Below are 22,018 nucleotides of genomic sequence, written 5' to 3'. Positions count from 1 at the left end.
GTTTGTTTTTTGAAAGGGGATCTCCATCAAAAGATGGCTGTGTCTGAAGATGGCATCACTGTGCACTCACATAAATTTATGTTCACCAACATCAATATGTGCTTTGGCTTGCTGGAAATGTTGCCTTTAAGGTAACCTGCACACTTTATAGTTTAATATTTGTTTATATGACTGGCTGGAAGCCTTAGTCACAGTCCTATTGAGATAATAACAAAAAACCATGGTCTGACATAATCTCTCTTCCCTTTACATTCAATGGGAGAGATGCTTGTTTTCAAAACATTGGTTATGTCATCCTAAACAATTAATCTGCAGCTTTAAAAATGCCTTACCAGCTAGTTCGGATGTAGGCATCTGCTTTCGGTCCTTCTGGCCTACAATGCTTACAACTCAAAAGACATGAATAATTAGTTTGCTTTGAGTTGTCATCAAGGAAAATTAAAAAAACCTCAAGTGTCTCCTTTTGTTTTGTTCTTAATTTAGTGTGATATTTTTTCCCCCACTTTTTTTAATGCAAATGTGATGTTTGTTTCTATTCAGGATATGCTTTTGAATGAAGGTCTTGATTCTCCCTGCTTCTCATTTCAGTCTTCCCAAGTTAAGTCAAGAGTTCCCACTTATCTCCCTAGCTCCCGTTTCCCTTCTCCTTGTTGTCTGAATTCACTGAGGATGCCATCTGTGATTGCTGTCCCGAGGTCCTGTCCTGCTGGCAGCCCACACCTTCTCCAGGCTGTCTTCCCCTGTTGCCTTCTACTGGGTCCCTCTGGCAAAAGTGTGTGACATTTGTATATGGTGGTTTTATTTCAGCCCCGTGTCAAAACCAGGGCTCCACCTGCCTCTTCCTTGATTTGTCCATAGCATTGGACTGACACTCAATGCAGATGATCATCTTCTCTCTCTTGCCCTTGCGCTCAGAGAATCTTCTACTTTAGGAGTGATTCATACCCTTCTATGAATTGTGATGACAATACCAAAGAAATAGAGAATGGTAAACAAATAACAGTCCCCAGATTAACAATGTTAAATGTGTTGCTTTTTGCTCAGATATACCCTCAAATGGGGTCAGTCAGTTTTGCTAATGCTTGTAGATCTGCACAACTGATATGCTAATGATAAATGATAATAATAATGTGGGCAGAGGGACCCCAGGCAGAAGCCAGACCTTTCTTACACACTAAGTAATAGGAGATGCAGCAAGTAAGTGGAAGCAAAGACTAAGTATATTCCACAGGGAAAGATGCAGCTTCTGTACAAGATTTTTTCCTGGGAACAAATTCTCTATTTTCTTTCTGTCACGCTGAATGCCTGTGTATCTCTTGGCTTTCCACTGGGCAAGACAAAGACACTTGCTGTGAAGCTAAACCAATGTTCAGCAGAGCTCTACTATGCCTGCATAAATTCATTTTGGCATTGCTTTTTGCTCTTCCCAGCCTTCTCAGCTGAAGCTGATCTTTTGCAGTTTGGAATATCTCAGAGCTGTATATCAAAGATAAAATATCACTTGCCAAATATTTTTCTTATTTCTGTCATTAGCAAAGAGAGGATTGAGAAAGCAAATGAGAGAACTCTGTATATCAGTTCAAATTGTAGAAGATTTAATTTCCATGTCTGGAAACTCAGACTTTAGCTATTATCCGGAAGTCATGGCCATGCATTCGTTTTTAAAGCTACCTTATTTGGCCACATATGAGCAAATCTGGAAATTGAAGGTGGAGGAAGAAAGCACTGGCAAACCAAAGACACCAAAGGAGTCCTTGAGGTGTGTCCACAGCCCTTGCTCAGGCAACCTAATGCCAGTGAAGTTCTTAAGCCTGCTGCTTCTTTCTGCTTTCTATGTACCACCAAGGTCCTACTGTAACAAAACCAGATTCAGGTGGGATCTTCACTGTTTGAATAGAGACTGCAGTTTGATGTCTTTGCTTTTTAAATTTTCTCTTTACAATTAAAATGAAGAATCACTATGAAATGTTAACCATGCCATTCCATTGCATCAATGTTTTCCAGATGGTGTTTCACAGGTATATGTGGGCAGTGTAAAAATCAGAGATACAGTTTTAGTACTTGGAAAGAACCTATCTGTATGTTTTACACTGATTTTAGTAGAAATTAGGACATCTAGTCTCAAATGCTTTTTTGAAAATACCTCCTTAAACGCATTAAAAGATAAGATCTAGAATATTCTTCTTTCTGTATGCTCAGATCTTCATAACAAATACATAAATGTAGTCATAATTCATGTCTGAAGGGTGGGATTTTTTTTTTTTTGTAAGTTCTCATGTGAGTTGGTGGTACCAGGAAAGTGGTATGGTTGAATGGTCTGACTCCTTATTTAGCATCTTAAATAATTAGGCTACTCACCACCTAGTTTCTGCTATTTCTCCACTGCTTACTAAGAGAAAGAGAGAGAAAAATAGAAGGAAAGAAAGCTTTTTAGCCTTTAAAGTTTTGCACTCAGTGTTATTATCACTCTAACAAATAATTAGGGTGCATGTGTGAGCATCTGTTAATGAACAAACGTCAAATGATTCAGATGCTTTGTTCAGGTAAATACCCATTCAGGTCACTCAGTGGGGCCAAGATTTAACATCTAAGATTTCTGAATCAACTTCTGAAGTAATTACCCATTTTTATGTGATTGCATCTTACAAGATCCGAGATACTCCTGTGCTATAGAGAGCCTGCCGTTTCTGAAGATATGGCAGCCTATATACCACTGAATCTATTTGAACCAGAGAGCAAACACACTTGCAACGAAGGCGAATGATGAGGGAGAACTGGGAAGCCTGAGTGAATTTTGGTGGCAACAGACAATAATGCCTTTTTTCTTCTGTGTTTTCAGCCACTCATTTTGATGATCACAGGCACTTAGGCTACAGCAACACAAACAAATCTGAGATTAGTGTTGTTTTGGTTTTGTTGTTTTTTTGTTTTGTTTTTTTTTTTTTGTTTAAACTTTCAAGACAGTTCAAATTTCATTTATGTTACTTTGGCGGTACAGATCAACCCTACTTAGATCCCTGTTTATGCTACACTCTTGAAGACCTCCAGTCATACCGTGTTCAGTCGCAGCTGGTATGTCCAGCCCCTTTCACAGTGGGGTCCCATCATGTCTGGAGCTTACTGTAATGCAAATAAGTAACAGGTTTGCCCACCCTCACTAATGAGCTGGTTCCTTTTGAATGAAGAACAATAATAATCCGTTAGCCTAGCATGAGGAATGCTTTGACCTTTTGAAAGTTGTGGGTTTGATCCGCAGGCCGTATTATACTGTCAATCTTCACGCAGTGGAAATTAAGTCCTGGGTGATTGACAGGGCTCCCGTAGAAGGCAGCGAACCTGCCTACCCCAGAAATCGATCCTGGGAGCAGAGCAACCTGTCACGCAAAACTTGTCTCTGTGCAGCCTTTCTCTAAACAAGCCTGATATTTCGAATCTCTGGAATTCTAATAACCATCCTTGGAACAGGATCTGTAATCTGCCCAAAGGTTACTCTACTGCTCTAATATTCCGTCATATTTGCAAATACAGGTGATCTCCCACAGTGGCACAAACCCTCTTGCATCGTGTGTGATACAACATTTATCAGCATGTATGGAAAGTAGAAATGTATGTAATAAACTTCTCTATTCTTTAGCATTTTATATGTGTATATATAAAAGTAAAACTAGGAACACATTTACAGCCTGCCCAAGCTGCATTGGTTTTTCATGGCATTGTTTACATCTTAAGTGAAGTGACAATCTGACCCTCACACACTACTTCACCAAGCTGGCTGTTTTAATATCTGCAAGACAAATAGGGTGTATTAGTTTTCACCTTCTTGCAGTACCTAGTTATATATGGTGCTTTTCAACTGCATATCATAAATACAAGAGATAGTCCAGAAAATTTCTCTTGACAGGCAGGTAGTTTGCGCATGTAAACCTAACTCTTTTATGTAATTATTCTTGTTGTTTATTACCACAGGAGAAGAAAACTTGCTGGCAATTTTGAAAAGGAGATGGTGGAAGTACATGATCCTGGGGATAATAGATATAGAAGCCAATTACCTGGTAGTCAAAGCTTATCAATACACCACTCTTACTAGTGTACAGGTAAGGACTCAAAGGATTTTCCCTTTTGAGGTAAGGTAATCAGGTCACTGTGGTCAATGGTGCAGCATCCATTGACTTCAGTGCACTGATAGCTCCTGTCTGTGTCTTCTGTGTACTTTCTAATGGGATCTCATAAGACACATTTTTTCATATTGGACTATAATTATTACTTGGTATTTTCCAAACTGTACAAAAACATACTGAATTTAATTTTATTTTTCTGTACTAAACCATTCTTAATCACATTTTTTTACATAATTATTTAATTTTGACCTTTAAGGAAGTGTTTTTGGATGGACTGAAATTTTTTTCTCACTTTATATTGTACTTGGAAAAAATACAAGCACTTCTTTTAGGATTCCGTAATTAGATCTGCGTGCAAACATTGTCATTAAGTAAAATGAATGTTGTTGTGATGAAGAAGTAATACTTTAATACAAGCAGTTAGATGTGTTATGTTATATAACAGCTTAACTGCAGCTATCAGAAAGTATACTTTCCCTTAAAAAAAATATACATGCAATGAACAAAAGCTAGGGTAGTGGTTTCTCCAAAGATCTAACCTGTATATTTTAAATAAGAACACAAAGGTCTCAGGCTCCTTGCCATTTAAGTGAAGAAGTGAATAACAGAAGCCTTTTTAAGAGACTGGAAATTGTCTGTCTTGAGAAGTCATTGCATACTGCATTGCTACTGGTTCTAAAACAAACCTGCTCCCTTTTTACATTATCTCTAAGTAACTGGGCAACACTAGATAGCGTTCCGTGTATTTCACACCTTATTTGCTTGAAGTTTGCATTAGAGCCAGTAAAACAGAGGAGCACCAGTTAACGTTCTGCAGAACCAAAGCTAATTAGGAATATATCTCTTCCATAGCTGAAAAGTGATATTGGAAAATACTGTGTTTGTTTAGCTGATTAAAAAGCAAAAATAGAAGGAAGCTATCAGTTCAAGGAATCTCAATGTGAGGTTTATACTAAATATTCACAAATGCCTCTGCCATCAGAATCTGGGTTTGAGAATTCTTTGAAACATGCCCAGACAACGTAATATTGCTTTTAACACTTTTCCAAATCTCTGTATAGAGTAAAGCATAAATCCACGTAAACCTCATACTGTCTGATTTTATAGCTACTGAAAGACTCAAAGAGAAAAGCAGAAGCTGAATTGCTTGTTTTGCGTGTTCACTCATAGCAAGTAGGAATAGCAGACTGAGCAAGACGATCCAGGTCATTAAATTCCATCTCCCACAGCCACCAGCAAGCATATATCAGAGGTTCGTCTGACTGGACCCATGAAACACCAATTCCAGAAGATGTAAACCCTCCTGCTCTTCTGCAATGAGCACGGCCATTAGTGTGAGAGATCAAAATCTACAGTGCAAGGTGGAACCAGGCAGAAGAGTTCATGGACATTGCCTGTGTCTCAGCAGGGAATTTGTTAGCTGAAATGAGCCCTGGTCTCTTTATAGACTGAGAGAGAGAGAGGAAGGGTGGAACAGAAGAACTGTCATAGGCACAGATGGTGTTATGTCCATTTCAGAACTCTTCCACATAAAGATTACAACAGAGTTCAGGTCTCTTTCCCATGTAGCTTGAAAGAAGGAAGAGTTAGAAGCTCTAATGCTGTCAAGTTTTTTTCCAGGAGTGGAATGAATGCGGTGTCTCCTTTCCCATAGTTGTTCTGGATTGCTTGAATACATGTAGAGTGACTGAGAATACCTGTTGCTTTTTAAATTCGCTTCATGCCTGAATTTGAATGAGCTTCTAAGTGTAGACAAGCCCAAAGATACGGTGAGAATGGGACAAATACGAGGTAATGCATTAAGATGTTGAATTAAATGACACATTTTATGAAACGTTGTCAAACACCCTGTTTCATTTAAAGACGGAACAGAAGCAGCTCAGGGGATTATTCAGCCTGAAACAGCACTGGTCAAAGTGCATAATGGTATGAAATGAAGACTGAAGAAATGGAAAGTAAAAGATGAAAAAAAGCAAGCTTGACCTAGAATCTGATTTCTGAAGAAGCAAACAGGACCATTCTCTCGAGCATCTTCTGAAAGGCCTGATCCTGCAAGAGAACTACTGTGAGGCCATAAATGCTAGCTGGCCCGTAGAAAGAAATGTTCAAATCCTTTCAAAATCGACACCTGAGAAACCATTGTTACCTACCATAAAACAGCACAGCTTCACCTGAAGGCTGTGGGAGCTATGACTGAGAATTGGGCCCCTCGAATCTGTTCCGGGGGATTTTATTCTCCACAGACTTTACACTATGGCTCTTTTGATGGGAAGAATAGAAGAGTTTTTGAAACGGTCACTTCAGTAAATGAGAAATCTTGCAGTATTTTTATAGTGGTTGTACATGGACCATTTCAGTAGGAAATCAGTTTTACAGCATATACTTCTTTTCTACATGATATTTCTGCTCCATCATACAAAACTAACCTGTGAGTGTACTGGGCTGTGGTGCCTTGAGGCAAAAAATATTAAGCTGCTCCCAGCTAAAAGCCAAAATTTAACTGTAAAAATATACTTTTATTGCAATTTATTTGCAGTTCTGCTTTCACAAAATACCTCCAAGCACTCAACAGCTTTGTTTGCCAAGTAGCTTTAAACTCTTAGGACTGTCAAAGTTTCTAGTTTAAACTCCATCTGTTTGTTTTTTGTTTTTTTTTTTTTTGTAATTGATATTATCTCATCATGGTTACCGGAAAAGACTGAAAATGGTGCCCTGCTTTTTGCCACTGTTTCACATCCAAGTCTTTCCTATACTTTCCTGTAAAATTCCTTTTTGGTTTTGGTCTCGGAAAACAGAATTTGCTGATAAACCTTCCTTATACATCTTTCACTGGATGCCTTCAGAACCACCATGAATGAGGACACACAGGCATAAATCAGAGATGAATATGCTACCTAACCTTTACTTTTGGACATGCTTCTGATTATCTAAATCTCATGTACTCTATAATTACTGTCTGAGAATGTGTCACTCAGCTCCATCATAAGACAAAAACAAAGTCCTGCACAGCCTAGAAACACATAATTTTCGCTTTAAAAAACAACAACAACAACAACAACAAAAAAAAAAAAAAAAAGCAAAACAAAACAAATAAACAACAAAAACTAAAAGACTGTCCTTATAAACTAGGTAACATAAAAAAGTCAGACTGCAAACCAATGGACTGCTTATGTTTCAGACTTCAAGCTATAGGTTAATTGCTAAGGATAAAGTCCAAGGTACCCTTTAGGTACCTGCAGTGCATTTCAGGGGCAACTAGATTTAATAGAACAGTCAAAAATACTCACACCTGTTTGTCTACATATCTAAAATGTCATAGACATCTAACAACCCCTGGTCTATGTGTACTAACCTACTGCTCAGAGCACAGTCCTGGGACATGAAAACGTCTGTTTGAGCATCTTAGGTTGCTCCTGCTTTGGTAGCTTTAAGTTCTAGTTCTTTGCATGCCCAGACTGCTTCTGTATTGATGCAAAAAGATGCCTAAATACCTGCCTCCGTTTTAAAATTCAAAAGCTAAGTATTCCTACATCAAAGTACCCCAAGGAACTCAATTTATTTGATACGATCTTAGCATGCCTCACGTGGTTACAGAAGCCTGGAGTGCTTTCCAAATTGCAGATGTAGAGACACCTTTCCTGTAAAGCCATAGCTGTTAAAACAGTAGCCCACGGAAGGGCTGTAGCAGGTGGAGAAAGTGCATTAAACATTTCCGTGTACACTAGCACTTGATCCCATGGACTTTTTAAAAAAACTATACACTTAACTTTCAGGACTACCCGTGGTAATGCTTTCCATGTTTATCCTACTGTTTTTTACAACAACCGTGGCGTAGACTGTAGGTGGAAAGTTTAATAACTATTCAAGAAGCTTGTTTTAACTACTGTTAGAGACACCTTTTACACAGCAGATAAGATTAGTTCTCCACAGAGGCAATTAAAAAATTCTGACGTTTGTGCAGTTATTTAGATCTAGATATTTGTTTGAAACTGCATTTTGACTTCAGCTTCCCTGTACTGAATTTACAGTGTACAGCACACATACATCCTACCAAGTCCATAATGTCTTTAGGCCTGTTATGATACTAATATTTTTAACCACTGCTGCCAGATAAGTGCTTTCTCATCATACCAAGCTGCGTTGTGAGGCAGACTGCCCTCTCCCTTCTCCCCTGTTGTCCCCACATTAATTAGCTCTCCTTTCTGCAATACACTGTTCTATCCACCTGTATATTACACTGGTTTGTTGCACTCTCTAGAGGTAATGTTATCCTTTTTCTGTGTTATATCATCACATAGAAATGTGGACTATTTCTCCAATGCCTTGCATAGTGGTACTGTAGAATATGCATACAATGTCACAAAAAATAAGGCACTGTCAAAGAGAGAGCTATGTTTCCAAATAGTGATTTATCTGGTAATTTATTCCTTGGGCAATCAAGCCTTTGATTGGCATGATGAAAACAAAGGTAGTAAAAGCTGGGATTTATAGACACCAGGAGACAGACAATAAAAGTACAATGCTGATGTTCTCAGCTACTCTTAGATCACTGCAAGGCTCAGCAGTACATCATACTTCCAATTACCTCTGGCAGTTTTCATACCTCAACAACTGCCACCAGAAAAGGAAAGGAGTCAGCAGTAGGTGGCTATTACAGGAGTGCTGGATGGCAATAGGCTTTGCTTTATTTGCGCTCCCTATGGACTCAATGTACAATGAGGCAGAAGGTTTGAGATATTTTGAAGTGAATCTGGAAGGTGAGGAGCAGGGGATGTGCAATATTGAAGTTGTTAATCCACCTCGTCCAGTGCCCACTAACATGAAATATCTCAAAAACAGGGATAAATTCCACTCCTTCCCTTCCTCCCCCCCATCCTATGCATGATTGACCATACTTTCCTGTTTTGCCTCAGGGCAGTGAGGGAATACTGCAATGTTAATAAGGTTTGCAGATCAGCATTGTGCACAAGTGTTGCGTACCATACATTTATACCGTGAGAGTCTGTGGGGTGTACCTTGCATCTGATTTATTATCACACTTCAAGTTGCTGTTCTGTCTTTTAACTGTGTTACATACCTGTGGTTCTCAAACCAGCCCCTGCAGTATCATCAGTCTCTGTACATGGTTTTGGAGTCAGCTGAGCTCTCAGTATCCAGAGCTCCTGCCTCTAATGGCAAAATTCACCCTGAGCCAAACTTTTTACTAACATAAATACGTAAAATTTCATTAAAGTCAGTGGAGCTGTGCCCATTACAACAGCAGAGATTTTGGCGTTCTGTGCCCATTTTGCATAGTCTTGCAGGTGAAATGCAAAAGCAGAGGCTTTCCGCAGGAGACATCCATGGTTTTTCCTAGGCCAGGATCTAATCCGCTGCATAGTTTACAGCAGCTGATGACATGGAGAAGTTTTTGATAAGTAACTTTGAGAAAATGGTCTTCAAAGCCCATATCCAGTCATCTTACTTAGAGACAAGCAAAACAGAAAACTTTTTTTTTTTTTTTTTCTGCAGAAACACATGACTGCTGGCAGAGCTTTCTGCTCTCTTAGAATGATCTTTTTACCACAGTGGTATGTAAGATGAGAGGAGGAAGGCAATTAAAGGAAAGGCCATTTCAGTGATCAGTTTGTTTGTAACTCTTCCTGGTATTTGAGCAGATCTTGCATAAGCACAGCTGAAGTGCATGTAAGGAGAGGAGAGAATGAAGAGGTGTGTCCAAAGGGTTTTTTTTTAAAAAAGAAGCAAGATGTGATTACTGGTGTTGGTAGTAAAGTGTGTCCATGTGTAGAGATTTGAGAGCGAGGAACTGTGGGTTGTATATGACCACCACCTTTCGTTTAACGTAACTTCAAGAAGTCGCTGAATTCCTTCAATGTGCACAGAAAGCTGGAGCTGTGATAATCCTCGCCTCGGGTGTTGGTGCATGCAAGTCAGATGTAGGTGAAGGCCTTTCACTAGTGAAAGTTTTGAGGGAGTTTCTGTGTCTGCAGGGAAAAAGAGAAAATCCTAAGAATGGATTAAAGGAACCCATGGGAAGAGTTACAGAGGCATCAGCCATGTGGCCCCAGGAAAAAAAATAGAGGTCTTGTGGGCAAAATACTGATTTAAAGATGTTTCAGACTGGGAGCAGTCTTCTGGCTTTTGTTTCTTCCATGTCATGGAACTGAAAGATTTTTACATTTTTTTTAAACAAATGACATCACTGACTGTTTCTTTCCCCAATCTTCCTACCTGTAGTACCCTACCTTTTGGCTGAATGAAAAATTAATAGTTTTCAAATTAATTCCATGATTGTATAAAGAACAGGCGAGAAAGTGATTAAGTTGTGATGAGATAGCAAATAGAAACAAGAAAGGCAAAAACAATGCTCCTTTTTGGTTGCTTGAAGTAACCAGGTCGCAGGGTAGTGTAATTGCCGCGCAGTTCCCCTGGCAGCCAACAGCCAGCTCTGTGAGGGTTCACATCTCAGCTGCTTTTGTACAGTTGAATCAAGTGTGTGTAGTATTGTGAAGGTAGTGTGAAAATTGGAATAGAAAGAGCCCTCGAATGGGCACCAAACCCTTTCTTCCTTTGAAAAAACAAAGCAAATGTCAGAAGGTGTGTCTCTTACTGGATATAGCACTTGCTGTTGTATTGAATTTACCAGGTAGCCTGCTGAAATTCAGTAGCCATCACATGTACTTGACCATAGAACGTTGGATGGATGCAACACTGATTTTACAGATCCCTCTGCTCTGGGGAGTTGGCTGAGTAGAGGGTGCAGCTGATTCTCCTCATGATTTGCTGCAGGGCAGCGCTAATGAGAAGCCCCTAATGTGAAAAAAAGGACTTGTAACTGGCAGGAAAAAAATCCAATGAATGTTTAAAAGGGGGGATTCAGCCCAGCTGTTCCCATAGGGAGCTTGCTGGCCAGCTTTTTTCTTTTTGATATCGTTGCAGATTAGCAGTTCACCCTCTGTATTACAGACCTTGCTTCTAAAGCTTGCCTGTGCTCCTTTCCAGTGACTAGCAGTACATTCTTGCTATAGGTGTGGAAACACCTGGTGAATTTGTGAGATCAGAGACTGGATATTTACTGTTAGCAAGAGAGTATTTGTCTATGAATCACAAGTATAATAAAATCAAAGTAATTTAACAAACAAGTAATCGGAGGAAATACATTTCAACATTGTGTACGTTTCAACAGACTTCGATGCAGTGTGGTATCTTTTAGAGTCAAATAATAATCTTCAGTCTCTACAACAGCACATTTTTATAATAGAAAGGAGTTTCTGTAGGACACTATATCAACAGATTATATAATTTTGTATCCTGTCTTCTAAAGCAGCCCAATTCAGAGCTGTCACTGAAGAAAACCACAGACAAACACGGCAGAGTCAAAAAACGTGGTCTGCACCACATAATCCTGTCAGGTTTATTATCTTCACATGGCAAAACAGGAAATATGCTTTCTTTTAGTTTAGTGGGATCTGATAACTTCTGTGATTGACAGGAACATTGATAAAAATCAGGTCAGTCATTAATTTTACATTATGACAGGGTATAGGCAGTACCTTTTGAATAAGCAATTAAAAAGAAGAAAAATATTGAAGATGTTTCTTAGGGAAACACTGGTAAACAACTGACCTTTATGTACTATAAATGAAATTCAAGCTAAGCATAATTTATCTGTTATTGTAAAAGCTTTATAGTCAGAAAAAGGACAATTGTATATAATGGGTTTTTTCTTAATAGCTGAAATAACTAATAACAAATTAAAAAAAAATAAACAAGAAAGCTCTGTTGCAGATCAGGTAATCTTACATCTTTTGTCTGTAGAATATATGTGCATTTTTTCTCCTACTAGACATGTTTATCTGAGGAAGAAAGAAAGGCAGAGTGAATTTAGTCCTGGAGAAGTGAAATGTAAAGCAATACCTAAAAAATGGTTAAGCAATATACATTAAGTTGTCTTACTGCTTATATTGTAATAACCTGATTTCTTTCTGTTTACTCCATTGTTCAATTATAGGTATAAACTAAGCACAATTCAAGAACTATATAATGTCAGTTAACATTACCTACATTTAATGTTTATATCTTTTGATGCTGCATTATTCCAAACAGCAATTTTTGGATTAGACCTTGGAATATCAACCCCAAAGGGGGGTTTTCCAGCTTCTGTCGGTATAATTTGTGACAGGTTCTGTTCACGCATCCTTTCAGGTTAGTGCTTGAAAGACACATCTTCACATATTTGAAAGCGCAGGTATGTTTAAATATTTATAGAATGAGAAGAATTTTTAAAATCTTCCTCTAAAAGACTGTTAGATGGAATTTGCATGTTGAAGTACACATGCTGCAGGTACAAATGCTTTTTAAAACTGACTATTAAAATCACACTGGCAGCCTAATATATCTCATATTCACAAGAAAATGTTCTTTTTGTCTGTTTAGCCCAGAGTAAGTAAAACAGCCCTTGTCAGAGCTCCAGTCCCACAATGAATATGCAGTGACGTGTCCTGTGTGTAAAAGTAGGCAAGGGGTTCCAGATGTTAGGGGTTAAAAATATCCACTGAGTCAGTCTGTGTCTCTTGAGAGACAATACTAGTGGCTGAAAGGTGACATCTTCATATTCTTATATCTATTCTTAAATGCTGTTTGGCTGAGTGACTGGAGCTCCTGATTTTGCAAAATCAAATAGTTGGTCCCGTGATGGTTGAGGTTCACCTTTGCACAGAAAAGAACTGGAAGGATGCTTGCAGATGCTTACTGTCTGTCTTAATAAGTGGTTTCTTAAAACAAGTCTGAGCTTAACATCAGGCTTTCTGCTCTGTCTTGGTCACAGTCATCTCTGAGGTGGTACATGTATGTGTATGTATGGGGAAGAGGGTGCTCAAATCTTAGGTATTTGCCTGAGGAGGGCAATGGCAGACTGCAGTGCCTCTGGCTGGTCCTGTTTTACTCACATCCAGCTCTAAGTCACATGTAAGAGTGCCTCTTCTCCTCTTCTCCAGTGCAAAGTTAATTGATTGAGTTGGTATAACCTACCGGTTACTGGTGACTCCAGGAGGACAGTCTGGAAGGGAAGCCATGTGCACTGAACCAGGTAAAGGTGCCTCTTATTGGTGATAGATTTTGGTTGCTTTCTCCAAGGTGATACAGGTGCCTGCCCATGTGAGCTTCTTCTCCACCTTGTTTTGATGCCAACAACCAGTTAAGTTAGACTCATAGAACAGCACAGCTTGAAAGGGACCTCAAGGATCATCTGGTCCAACCTATTGTGGGCAAGGGAGCCTAGATGAGATTATTTAGCACACTGTCCAATCTCATCTTGAAAACCTCTGGTGATGGGGACTCTACTGCATCCCTGGGGAGGTTGTTCCGCTGATTGATTGTTACCAGTGTAAAAAATTTCTTTCTTATATCGAGATGAAACCTCTCCCAGTGCAACTTGTAGCCATTGTCCCTTGTCTTCTCCATGTGGCTCCTGGTGAAGAGAGAGCCTCCATCTTCTTTGTAGCTACACTTTAAGCAGTAGAAAACTGTGATGAGATCAGAAAACTGAGTTAAGCTCACCTGTTCAATGCTGCACTGGGAGGGAGTGGGATAGAGGCATTCACACCTTCAGGGATAGCTGTGAGCCGTGTAAGGTGTAAGTACTTCCCTGCTGTTTGGTACCACCTTCCCTCCATCTTCAGCAGAGATGATGGGTGCACTGTGTGCCAGCACAGCTAATGAAGAACACACGTTCAGCATGTACAGGCATGATGACATGAGCTGTGGATTGAGAGGGGAGGTGTTGAGCTGTGTCCACATGCCATAGGTTACACTGAAGAGTGAGCCTCCCTCTCTGGTACGTACTAGGGCTGTGCTGGCAAAGCACAGAGATCCACAGTTCATGGGAAATATACAGTGTATATTATCCGTGCAGCAGTGACCATCTGCTTGTGCTGGCTAGGTGGGTCCCATCCCTCCTTCCAATGACAGAAGGTGGCTATGTGCCACCTTGCCTGCACCACATGCCAGGATTTAATGTGTATGTCCTGCCACCACCCCTAACTGCTCCAGGAGCTGACTGCTTCCAGCAGCACAACTTCTGAAGTTGTTCTTGTATATGTGGTGTCTTGTATGTGCATCTTTTTGCACAGGCAAGTGTTGTGGTTTGAGCTCAGACAGCAACTAAACACCATGCAGCTGCTTACTCCCCCCTCCTTCCCCAGCGCTGAGAATGAGAAAATAAACACTGACTTGAGATTCGAGATAAGGACAGGGAGGTATAAATCACCCATTTACAGTCATGGGCAAAAGACAGAATTATTAGGGGAAGAAAGAAGGAACATAAATTTATTACAGACATTACCACCACTAACAAACAGAGCAGGACAGTGAGAAGCATTACCATATCTTGAAAACACCTTCCCCCACCCCTCCCTTCTTCCCGGGCTCAGCTTTGCTCCTGATATCTCTACTTCCTCCCCGCAGTGGCACAGGGGCAGGGGATGTGGAGTGCAGTCAGGGCTGCCACTTCTTCCATCTTGGAGGGCGACTCCTGGAACTTCTTCCCCCTGCTACAGAATGGTCCTCTTCTCACAGGAGACAGTCCTCCATGACGTTTCTCCAACTGGAGTCCCTCTCACAGCTGCAGCCCTTCCCGAGCTGCTCCAGTGTGGGACACCCCCGCATGCTGCAATCCTCCCAGCACCGAACTGCAACAGTGAGGGCTGCTTCTTCCCACAGGATCCCAGCCTCCTTCGTGTGCAGCCACAATAATCATGTGGGGCCCCTCACAGACTGCATGTCAGTGTCTTCTCTACCATAGACCTCCATAGAAGGAAGCGGGGGGGCCGCCCTGCCGTCTCCCCACAGGATACAGGGGGGTCTCTGCTTGGGCACACCTCCCCCCTCCTTCCTCCCTCCGTTCCTCCACTGACCTCGGTGTTCATGTAGATGTCGCAACTCCTCCTCACAACTCCAACTCCTCCTCCCAGGTTCCTTCTTAAATACGTTATCGCAGAGGCACAACTGATTGGCCTGGCCTTGGTGCAGAGGTTGGGCTGACTTGGAGCTGGGGGAGCTTTGAGAAGCTTCTCACAGGGGGGCACTGCTGTAGCCCCCTCTCCTGCTACACAAAACCCCCACCGCTCACTCAACCCAGGACAGCTAGTTACTAAATGTTAGCTGTGTTACATGCTGTACGCTTTACAGGCTCTTCAGAGACAGAGCAGCTGCCCTATCCAGATGAAGGAGCTTGTTGCAATTCTTTCAGACCTTGTCCCTTTTCGTGTTTGGTCTCTGAAGGAGGACAGCGTTTTGATGACTGCTGGAGGAAGTTTTCACTGTAAAGAGGCCTGACTGCATTTTAGATGATTGGTTCTCCTTTTAAATGCAGAACCTGCTTTTAGCATAGACCTTTCCCATTTGTAATTTTGCTCATCTATTCTGCAGTTCTTTGGGACTGCTTGAGCCTCCCAAGAGCAGCATCATCCTGCTGCTGTGCCGGTTCTCTTCTGGAGGCTTTTGCCACTCAACTCACTGGAGAATCTCTGAAATGGATGGGTCTCCACTGTACATTCTTGTTTTTCAAAGTTTCAAGGAAATAATCCGTAGTCCAAAAATTGGCTTTTATATTTTTGCTGGTCCCCCAAATCTAATATTTATTACATAGGTATCTCGCATGTAAAGAATAATTTTCCAAGCACTGAAATTCTTGAAATCATCCAAAAAACTTTTTCTCTTCAGATAATGCATGAACAGACAAAGAAGTTAAAAGAGATGTGATCATTATTTGATAATACTTAGTGTGCTTAGTGTTAAGTCACACTGAGAAAGCAAGTAGCAGGTAACAAGTCCAAAGGAGTGAAAAACCAAATTGCATCGTCTAAAATCAAGGTAACAACATATGGTGTAGTTTTCCAGAACTATGGACGCAGTCTCCTCCTTCGGTTATTCTAGACATTTTCATTAGGAAGAAGATGCAATCATCTAACTCTGGTTCCTGCTATATCAATTGACATTGAACAGTAGCATACCCTGGACAATTTGTTAAATCCCATTGTTAGTCCACAGAATTGTGACTCTTAATTATCTGTATCCTTTTATGGAAGTGGCATTAAAGTCAAGTTTCTTTAGGTGTTTTTTAGCCAGGATTTTTGTTTATTGGTGACATACTGGTAGTTTCTAAAATCTACTTTAATTTGAAAAACTCAAGCTCCTCTCACAAACATTTGGTGTGTTTGTGCATTTCTGGTTTTTATCATGAGTTCTCTGGGTTTATTGATGGATGTCTCTGAAAAAAAACAAAGATTGTGTTTCATAACACTTGTTTGAGAAAGCTCTTACTCAGGGTCTGTTGGCAAGAAGATTGAGTTTCTTGCACTGCAGGCAAGGTGGTTTGGGTTTTTTTCCTTCAGGGGCAAATGAGACTGTATTTTCAAGGAGTTAACAGTCGCCACAGGGGGCAGATTTTTCATAAGCATTCTGCATGCAGAAGCCCCTTGATTTATATGGCCAGATTTAATAAATCTGGTCAACTTCTGCATTATGAACATTCCTGCTAATTGGAACTGAAATGACTGAATTAAAGCATATGTCTAGACTGCAGGAAAACTGTCCTCAGTCTTTGTCCATTAATCACCAGAGGTGAGGACCAGATGGAGTGGTGTGGCTCTATTTTGGCCCAGGTTTCCTTCCCATGGATTTGAAATATGCATCTGAATCCAAGACCAAGGCAGTGCTTTTGGGTGTTACCACAGAGCAACAGCTCTCCTGAATTAATGGAATAGTCATGAACAGAATAGTCTGATCCCCTGTCTAATGGATGACATAACCACTTGAATACACTTTCTGTTTGGTAGAAAGTGCTATTGCTAACTAAATGACACTGCTCCCCTCTGCTGGAATCTATCCTAGTATTTAGGGCAAAGTGTTAGCAGGTTGATTTGTTGATTTTTCCTCTCTTTCTTGACAGCTCCTAGACTGTTTTGTCATCCCAGTGGTGATACTGCTGTCCTGGTTCTTCTTACTGGTACGATACAAGGCAGTACATTTCATTGGGATCGTGGTCTGCATTTTGGGCATGGGCTGCATGGCAGGAGCAGATGTCCTCGTTGGGAGACAGCAAGGAGCGGGTGAGTAAGGGTGGATGGGTTGTACGACCAAGTTCTGTTCAGAGAAACCATTGACTAGAGCATGTCAGAGTGGGACAAAAAAAAAAAAAAAAAAAAAAAAAAAGGGGAGAATTGGCAAGAAACCCTGTGCTTTCATGGATCCAAAGCACTGCAGCATTCAAAGTTACTTCTTTGTCAGAAGGGACAGGGAACAAAAATGGGTCAACACTTAGAAGTCAGCACTGCTGCAAACGGACTTCATGGGCCCTGTGTCTGCAATGCAGGTCACCCTCTGTGCAGGCTGGGGGGACAAGCTAAATACTTGTAGTTTCATTCTGTTTTCCTTAATTGTTTGACTGCAAACCTCAGTTGCTTCCTTTCCAAATCGGCTACATCTTTGAGTCATAAGCACCTCTCACATCCACTGTGTACTCTTAGTTGTCTTCAATTTTGCTCCTTTTTGGTACAGAGGCAGGGTTGCTGGATAGATGCTAAAAGATACCTACATACTAACTGTATGAATTGGGTTTTGCACACAGTCTCAGAGTACAGATTTGGGATTTGCCTGCATCACTGTTGAAAAGAACCTTCTTGTGTATAAAATGTTCTTTTTTATGTGCAGCATCATATGAATGTGTGTGTAGCTATTAATGCAGAGTAGACAGAGCTAGATTTCATCGATCAACTTCCTTTGTCACATTGATTTCTCTAGTGCCAACCCAAATGATGTGGGAAGGCTGGAAATTCTTTTCAAAGATTGTCAATTAGGCACAGTTTTCATTCTTAATTAAAAGCACTGAATTGTGAGCTGAACATAATACACAGGGATTTAAAATTCTTGACTCAGCTTTCTGAATACAAATGCAAGTGCTGTACGAACTGCATTTGCCAGGATGCTACTAAATAAAACAAGGGAGTTTGTGACAGTACTCACCATATCTCCCTGCCCCCTTTTATCCCTGTCCTTTATCCTAAAAGGAGACTTTTAGTGCGTTGGTCTCCTCCAGAAATAGCCCTGCCCCAGCTAAAAAGGAAAGAATGTACTCTGTACTATGAAATCAGCCAGCCAAAGCTGCATTGGGAATGACGGATTTCAGAGGGGTTGGGATTTCAGCCCTGGGTTACGGTGGAAACATCCTGTGTCCCAGTAATCTAGAGCAACATGGTCGGGTGGGTGAGTTGTGGATCAGCAGGAGTGTGTGGGGCAGTTGACCTCAGTGGACAAGGAACAGATTGAAGATCATTGACACTTCGCCATCCAACTGCAATAATTAGATATTATTTGCCATATTCATTACTAAAGCATGGGTATAGCTGTGAGGTAAATTTGTCCAGAAGAATATGTTAACATGCATTATTGCCTTTTAGCTCAGACTACACATGAAAAACTGTGTCCATGCTTGTTGCTACCTCGAGAGACTGCAGTTTGTTTTTTTTTTTTTTTTTAAATAGCAAAATGATGTTATTAATGATATAGTCTTTAACAGAGTAAAATAGATAAGCTGATTTAATTTATCTGAAAGGGTAAAACTATACATTAAAAATCTACAAATAAAAAGAAGTATTGTCAGCAAAAGAAAAAAATTCTTGAAAGTCTTCTCTAAGATTTTCCACACCATTTATAGGATATTTCCTAGGACTGGTCGAACAAAAAGGAATACACCAAAAGCAGTGATTCTGTATTAGTCCTCAGTAAACTACTCTGTTTATCCTATATTTTAGGGGACAAGATCTGTTAACACCTGTGTGCCCCTGTTGACTGTGCTTTTTATCGTATTAGAAATGCCATAAAGCTTTGCTAGGCACCTACTGCATATAGCAATCTAGCCTGCCAACTCTTACAGTAAGGGAACATGAATTTAAAATGCATCACTGAGAGATTAACAAGTATTTTCCAAACTATCTGTAGGAATTAGTTATAATGTGCAGGCAAGCTCTCAACTTCTAATAAATATATGATAGTTTACCTCTTGGTATTGTATCCTGACTCATGTATTGCACATCATTCGATGGGAAATGCAATTGCTATCAAGTACTTTGTGCTCTATCAGTTTACATCCCAGGTATCCCTTAAAATAACACTTTCCTGAACTAATACCCCTGACGTACCTTGGTACTTGTGCTCCTGTAGTAAACAGGGATCTAAGACACAGAGGTCTAAGTGTTTCATCCAAATTTTTCAACGCAGTTCAACAGCTTTAGCTTACCACAGTCTCTGAAAACCAGTCACTTCAGTCCTGTTAATAAGTGTATGAGAGTATGTTTAGTCTAAGATAGGATACATTGAGACTGATTTTTAGATATTCTGATCATCAGTAATTACGATCAAAAGCAAAGAGAAACACCTCTTACTGCTGGGGGTTAAGATAAAAATGCAGCAAAGTGGCTTAGTGAGTGAGTGTTGAAAAGCAGTTGTGTCAGAACATAGTTCATATTTAAATGATTTCTGTTACACTATAGTGCTATAACTAGTCCCCAAAGCATTAACTCCTCTCTGGACTGTATGACTTCTGCTTCCACAGAACATTAAATATGCTAACAGTGATTAATGCAAAGCATGTTTTGCCAAGCCATGCCTTGTGTTTCTTCAGAAGAAGGACCTACGCCATTAAATTGCTTGAGTACAACTGTATTAACCTGAAAGTCTTTAGACTGCCTCTAGTCAGTTGATATATATTTCCTTAGCAATTAAACCAGTGCTTGCACATGGATTTTCCATCCATGGAAATATGTGTATTAGGATATATGAGTCTTGGTGGAAAATTCCAAAGTCAGCCTCTTGAGGAAGCAAAGAAAAGGCATTTGACAACCAGGATGCTGGGAATTACTAGAGAAACCGGAAATATGGTATAAAAATTTTTATGCCGGTATATAAAGTTTTGATGCACTAACCTCTTGAGTACTATGTATTACTCTTGTCACTGCATGTCAGAAAGAAATGACCAGAAAATAAGCCTACAGAAACAATGGTGAAAGGTGAGAAAGTTGTTCAAAGGCATAAAATGACTTCAGGATGAAGAGACTGTAGGCAGACTGGGACCTTTAATCTCTCAGAAAAAGCAAGAAAGAGATAGAATATGATAAAGGTACATGAAGTCTTCAGTGGTATGGAGAGGGTCAGTACAGGCTGAGTCTTAAATATTTCTGGCAATCAGGAAATTATGGAATGCCCAATATAATTTCAAAATATCAGGCTTAAAAGCTAAAAACACTAAGTCTTTTTAATAGTAGGCCAAAAATATACGGACTTTACACAAATTAATGATGAATACCTCAAGATCTATTCAGTTTGATGGCCCAGTGCAACTTCTATCTCAAAAAATCCCTAATCTACTGAGAACTGGCTGACAAAAATCCCTCTGTGCTTCCCTATTTCTTCATGCTTTCCTCAATCACACTGTGCTGCCCAGTGCCAGAGGAGGGTCCTGGGCTGGGCAGACCTGTGCTTTGACCAGATCTTGTCTTCCTCTTCTGGGAAAGCCCTGAAGGTTGAGGCTTACCCTCTCCGAGCATGAGTGCACTTTGGGGGGAGCCATCGTGGTGTGGTGCTTGGGGTCATCCCATCTTTATGAAAACGCTCAGCCTCTGAGCCGTCTTTGTTTCACAGATGCGAAAGGATGGTATTTTTGTCTCAGCAGTTCAGCACAGCCAAGCGCTAAGGTCAGAAGTTTTTTCAGCAGTACTTCCCCGAAGTGTCAGTGAGTAGCTGTAATAAATACCGAATGAGTGAGCTCAGCGAGGGATGATTGGAGCTGCTGTGGAACATCAAATGCATCAGGGGTATGAAGAGGTTTTGTAAAGTGTTGATGCTTATTTTAAATTAAGGACATCTTCTGTGGCTGATTGCAAAAGAAGGCTAAAAGGAAAATAAGTACCAAATCTTAAAAAGATAAATGGTCAAATATAAACATGCTGTCAGTCATGAAAAACAGAAATTCAGTGAGAGACTGGATGAGTATGTGAAAGAGAAATCTAGTAATGTTTTCTAAATACACAGAAGCCACATCTCCTCTGAGCTGAAAAATGTTGCAGACTGAGAGTATTACTGGGAGTATTTTAAACGTTTACCCCATTCCTATTTGTCCCTAAACAACTTACACTTTTCCGGTGCTTATAGCCATCATGGGAGACAGGACACTGGATAAATGAACTCTTGGTCTGTCCTCTTGTGACTATTTTTATTTTCATAAATGTCTTCTCACTGCAAATTTCAGCACTGTAGTTTGGAATGAAAACTGAAGGTTTAAAAGAACTCTATAAAGAAAAATGTTGAAAGGTCAATTTGAACCAATCAGAATGTTTGGCTTCCATTTTTATTTACATCAGTGTGTATTTTACAAATCAGTAATAATAAAACTTTAAAAGTCATGAACTCAAAGACTAAATTGAGATATTTTAAAGGAAAACAACATTGCTTAAAAAAAAAAAGAAGCAAAAATGGTCTTGTACTTCAACATTTCTACTGAACCTTTTCAAAGGAAATTCCATTGCATCCAGCCTTTTGGAATATGGTTCTGCACCAATGTCTGACAGCTTTGTGAAGCTGTAGCTCTTGTAGAAATCATTTAACAAGCCATATGTGCAGAGGAAATCACATGCATCAGTTTGCAAAGCCAGGGCCTCAGTTTTCAAGCTGGAACTTGATCTTGATCAAATCTGCCTGCAGCCTTCCCCACTCCCTCAAGAATTAAAGCCTCTAAGAATTAAAAATATTTCAAACAGTCTTTGATAATACAGTGTTTTAGTAATGATACATACCTGGAAGTACTGAAAATACGTCTCCGTGTGCATTGCATGCATTATGTGCTGCTA

At 40.1% G+C, this 22,018-nt stretch overlaps 1 protein-coding gene across 2 annotated transcripts in view; it reads left to right on the top strand.

Annotated features, from left to right (window-relative positions):
- SLC35F1 (solute carrier family 35 member F1) overlaps nt 1-22,018 on the top strand; it is a 250,545-nt gene that overhangs the window by 192,546 nt on the left and 35,981 nt on the right. For both annotated transcript variants that reach the window (XM_042795882.1, XM_032992853.2), the window contains exons 3-4: nt 3,967-4,094; nt 17,068-17,227. In XM_042795882.1, the coding sequence (XP_042651816.1) occupies nt 3,967-4,094; nt 17,068-17,227 (288 nt within the window). The remainder of the gene's footprint in view (nt 1-3,966; nt 4,095-17,067; nt 17,228-22,018) is intronic.

This window comes from Tyto alba, unplaced genomic scaffold, assembly GCF_018691265.1.
Source record: "Tyto alba isolate M040663 unplaced genomic scaffold, T.alba_DEE_v4.0 Super-Scaffold_22, whole genome shotgun sequence".
Classification (NCBI taxonomy): domain Eukaryota; kingdom Metazoa; phylum Chordata; class Aves; order Strigiformes; family Tytonidae; genus Tyto; species Tyto alba.
Note: the sequence above shows the minus strand (reverse complement) of the source record. Positions and strands in the feature narration are given on the sequence as shown.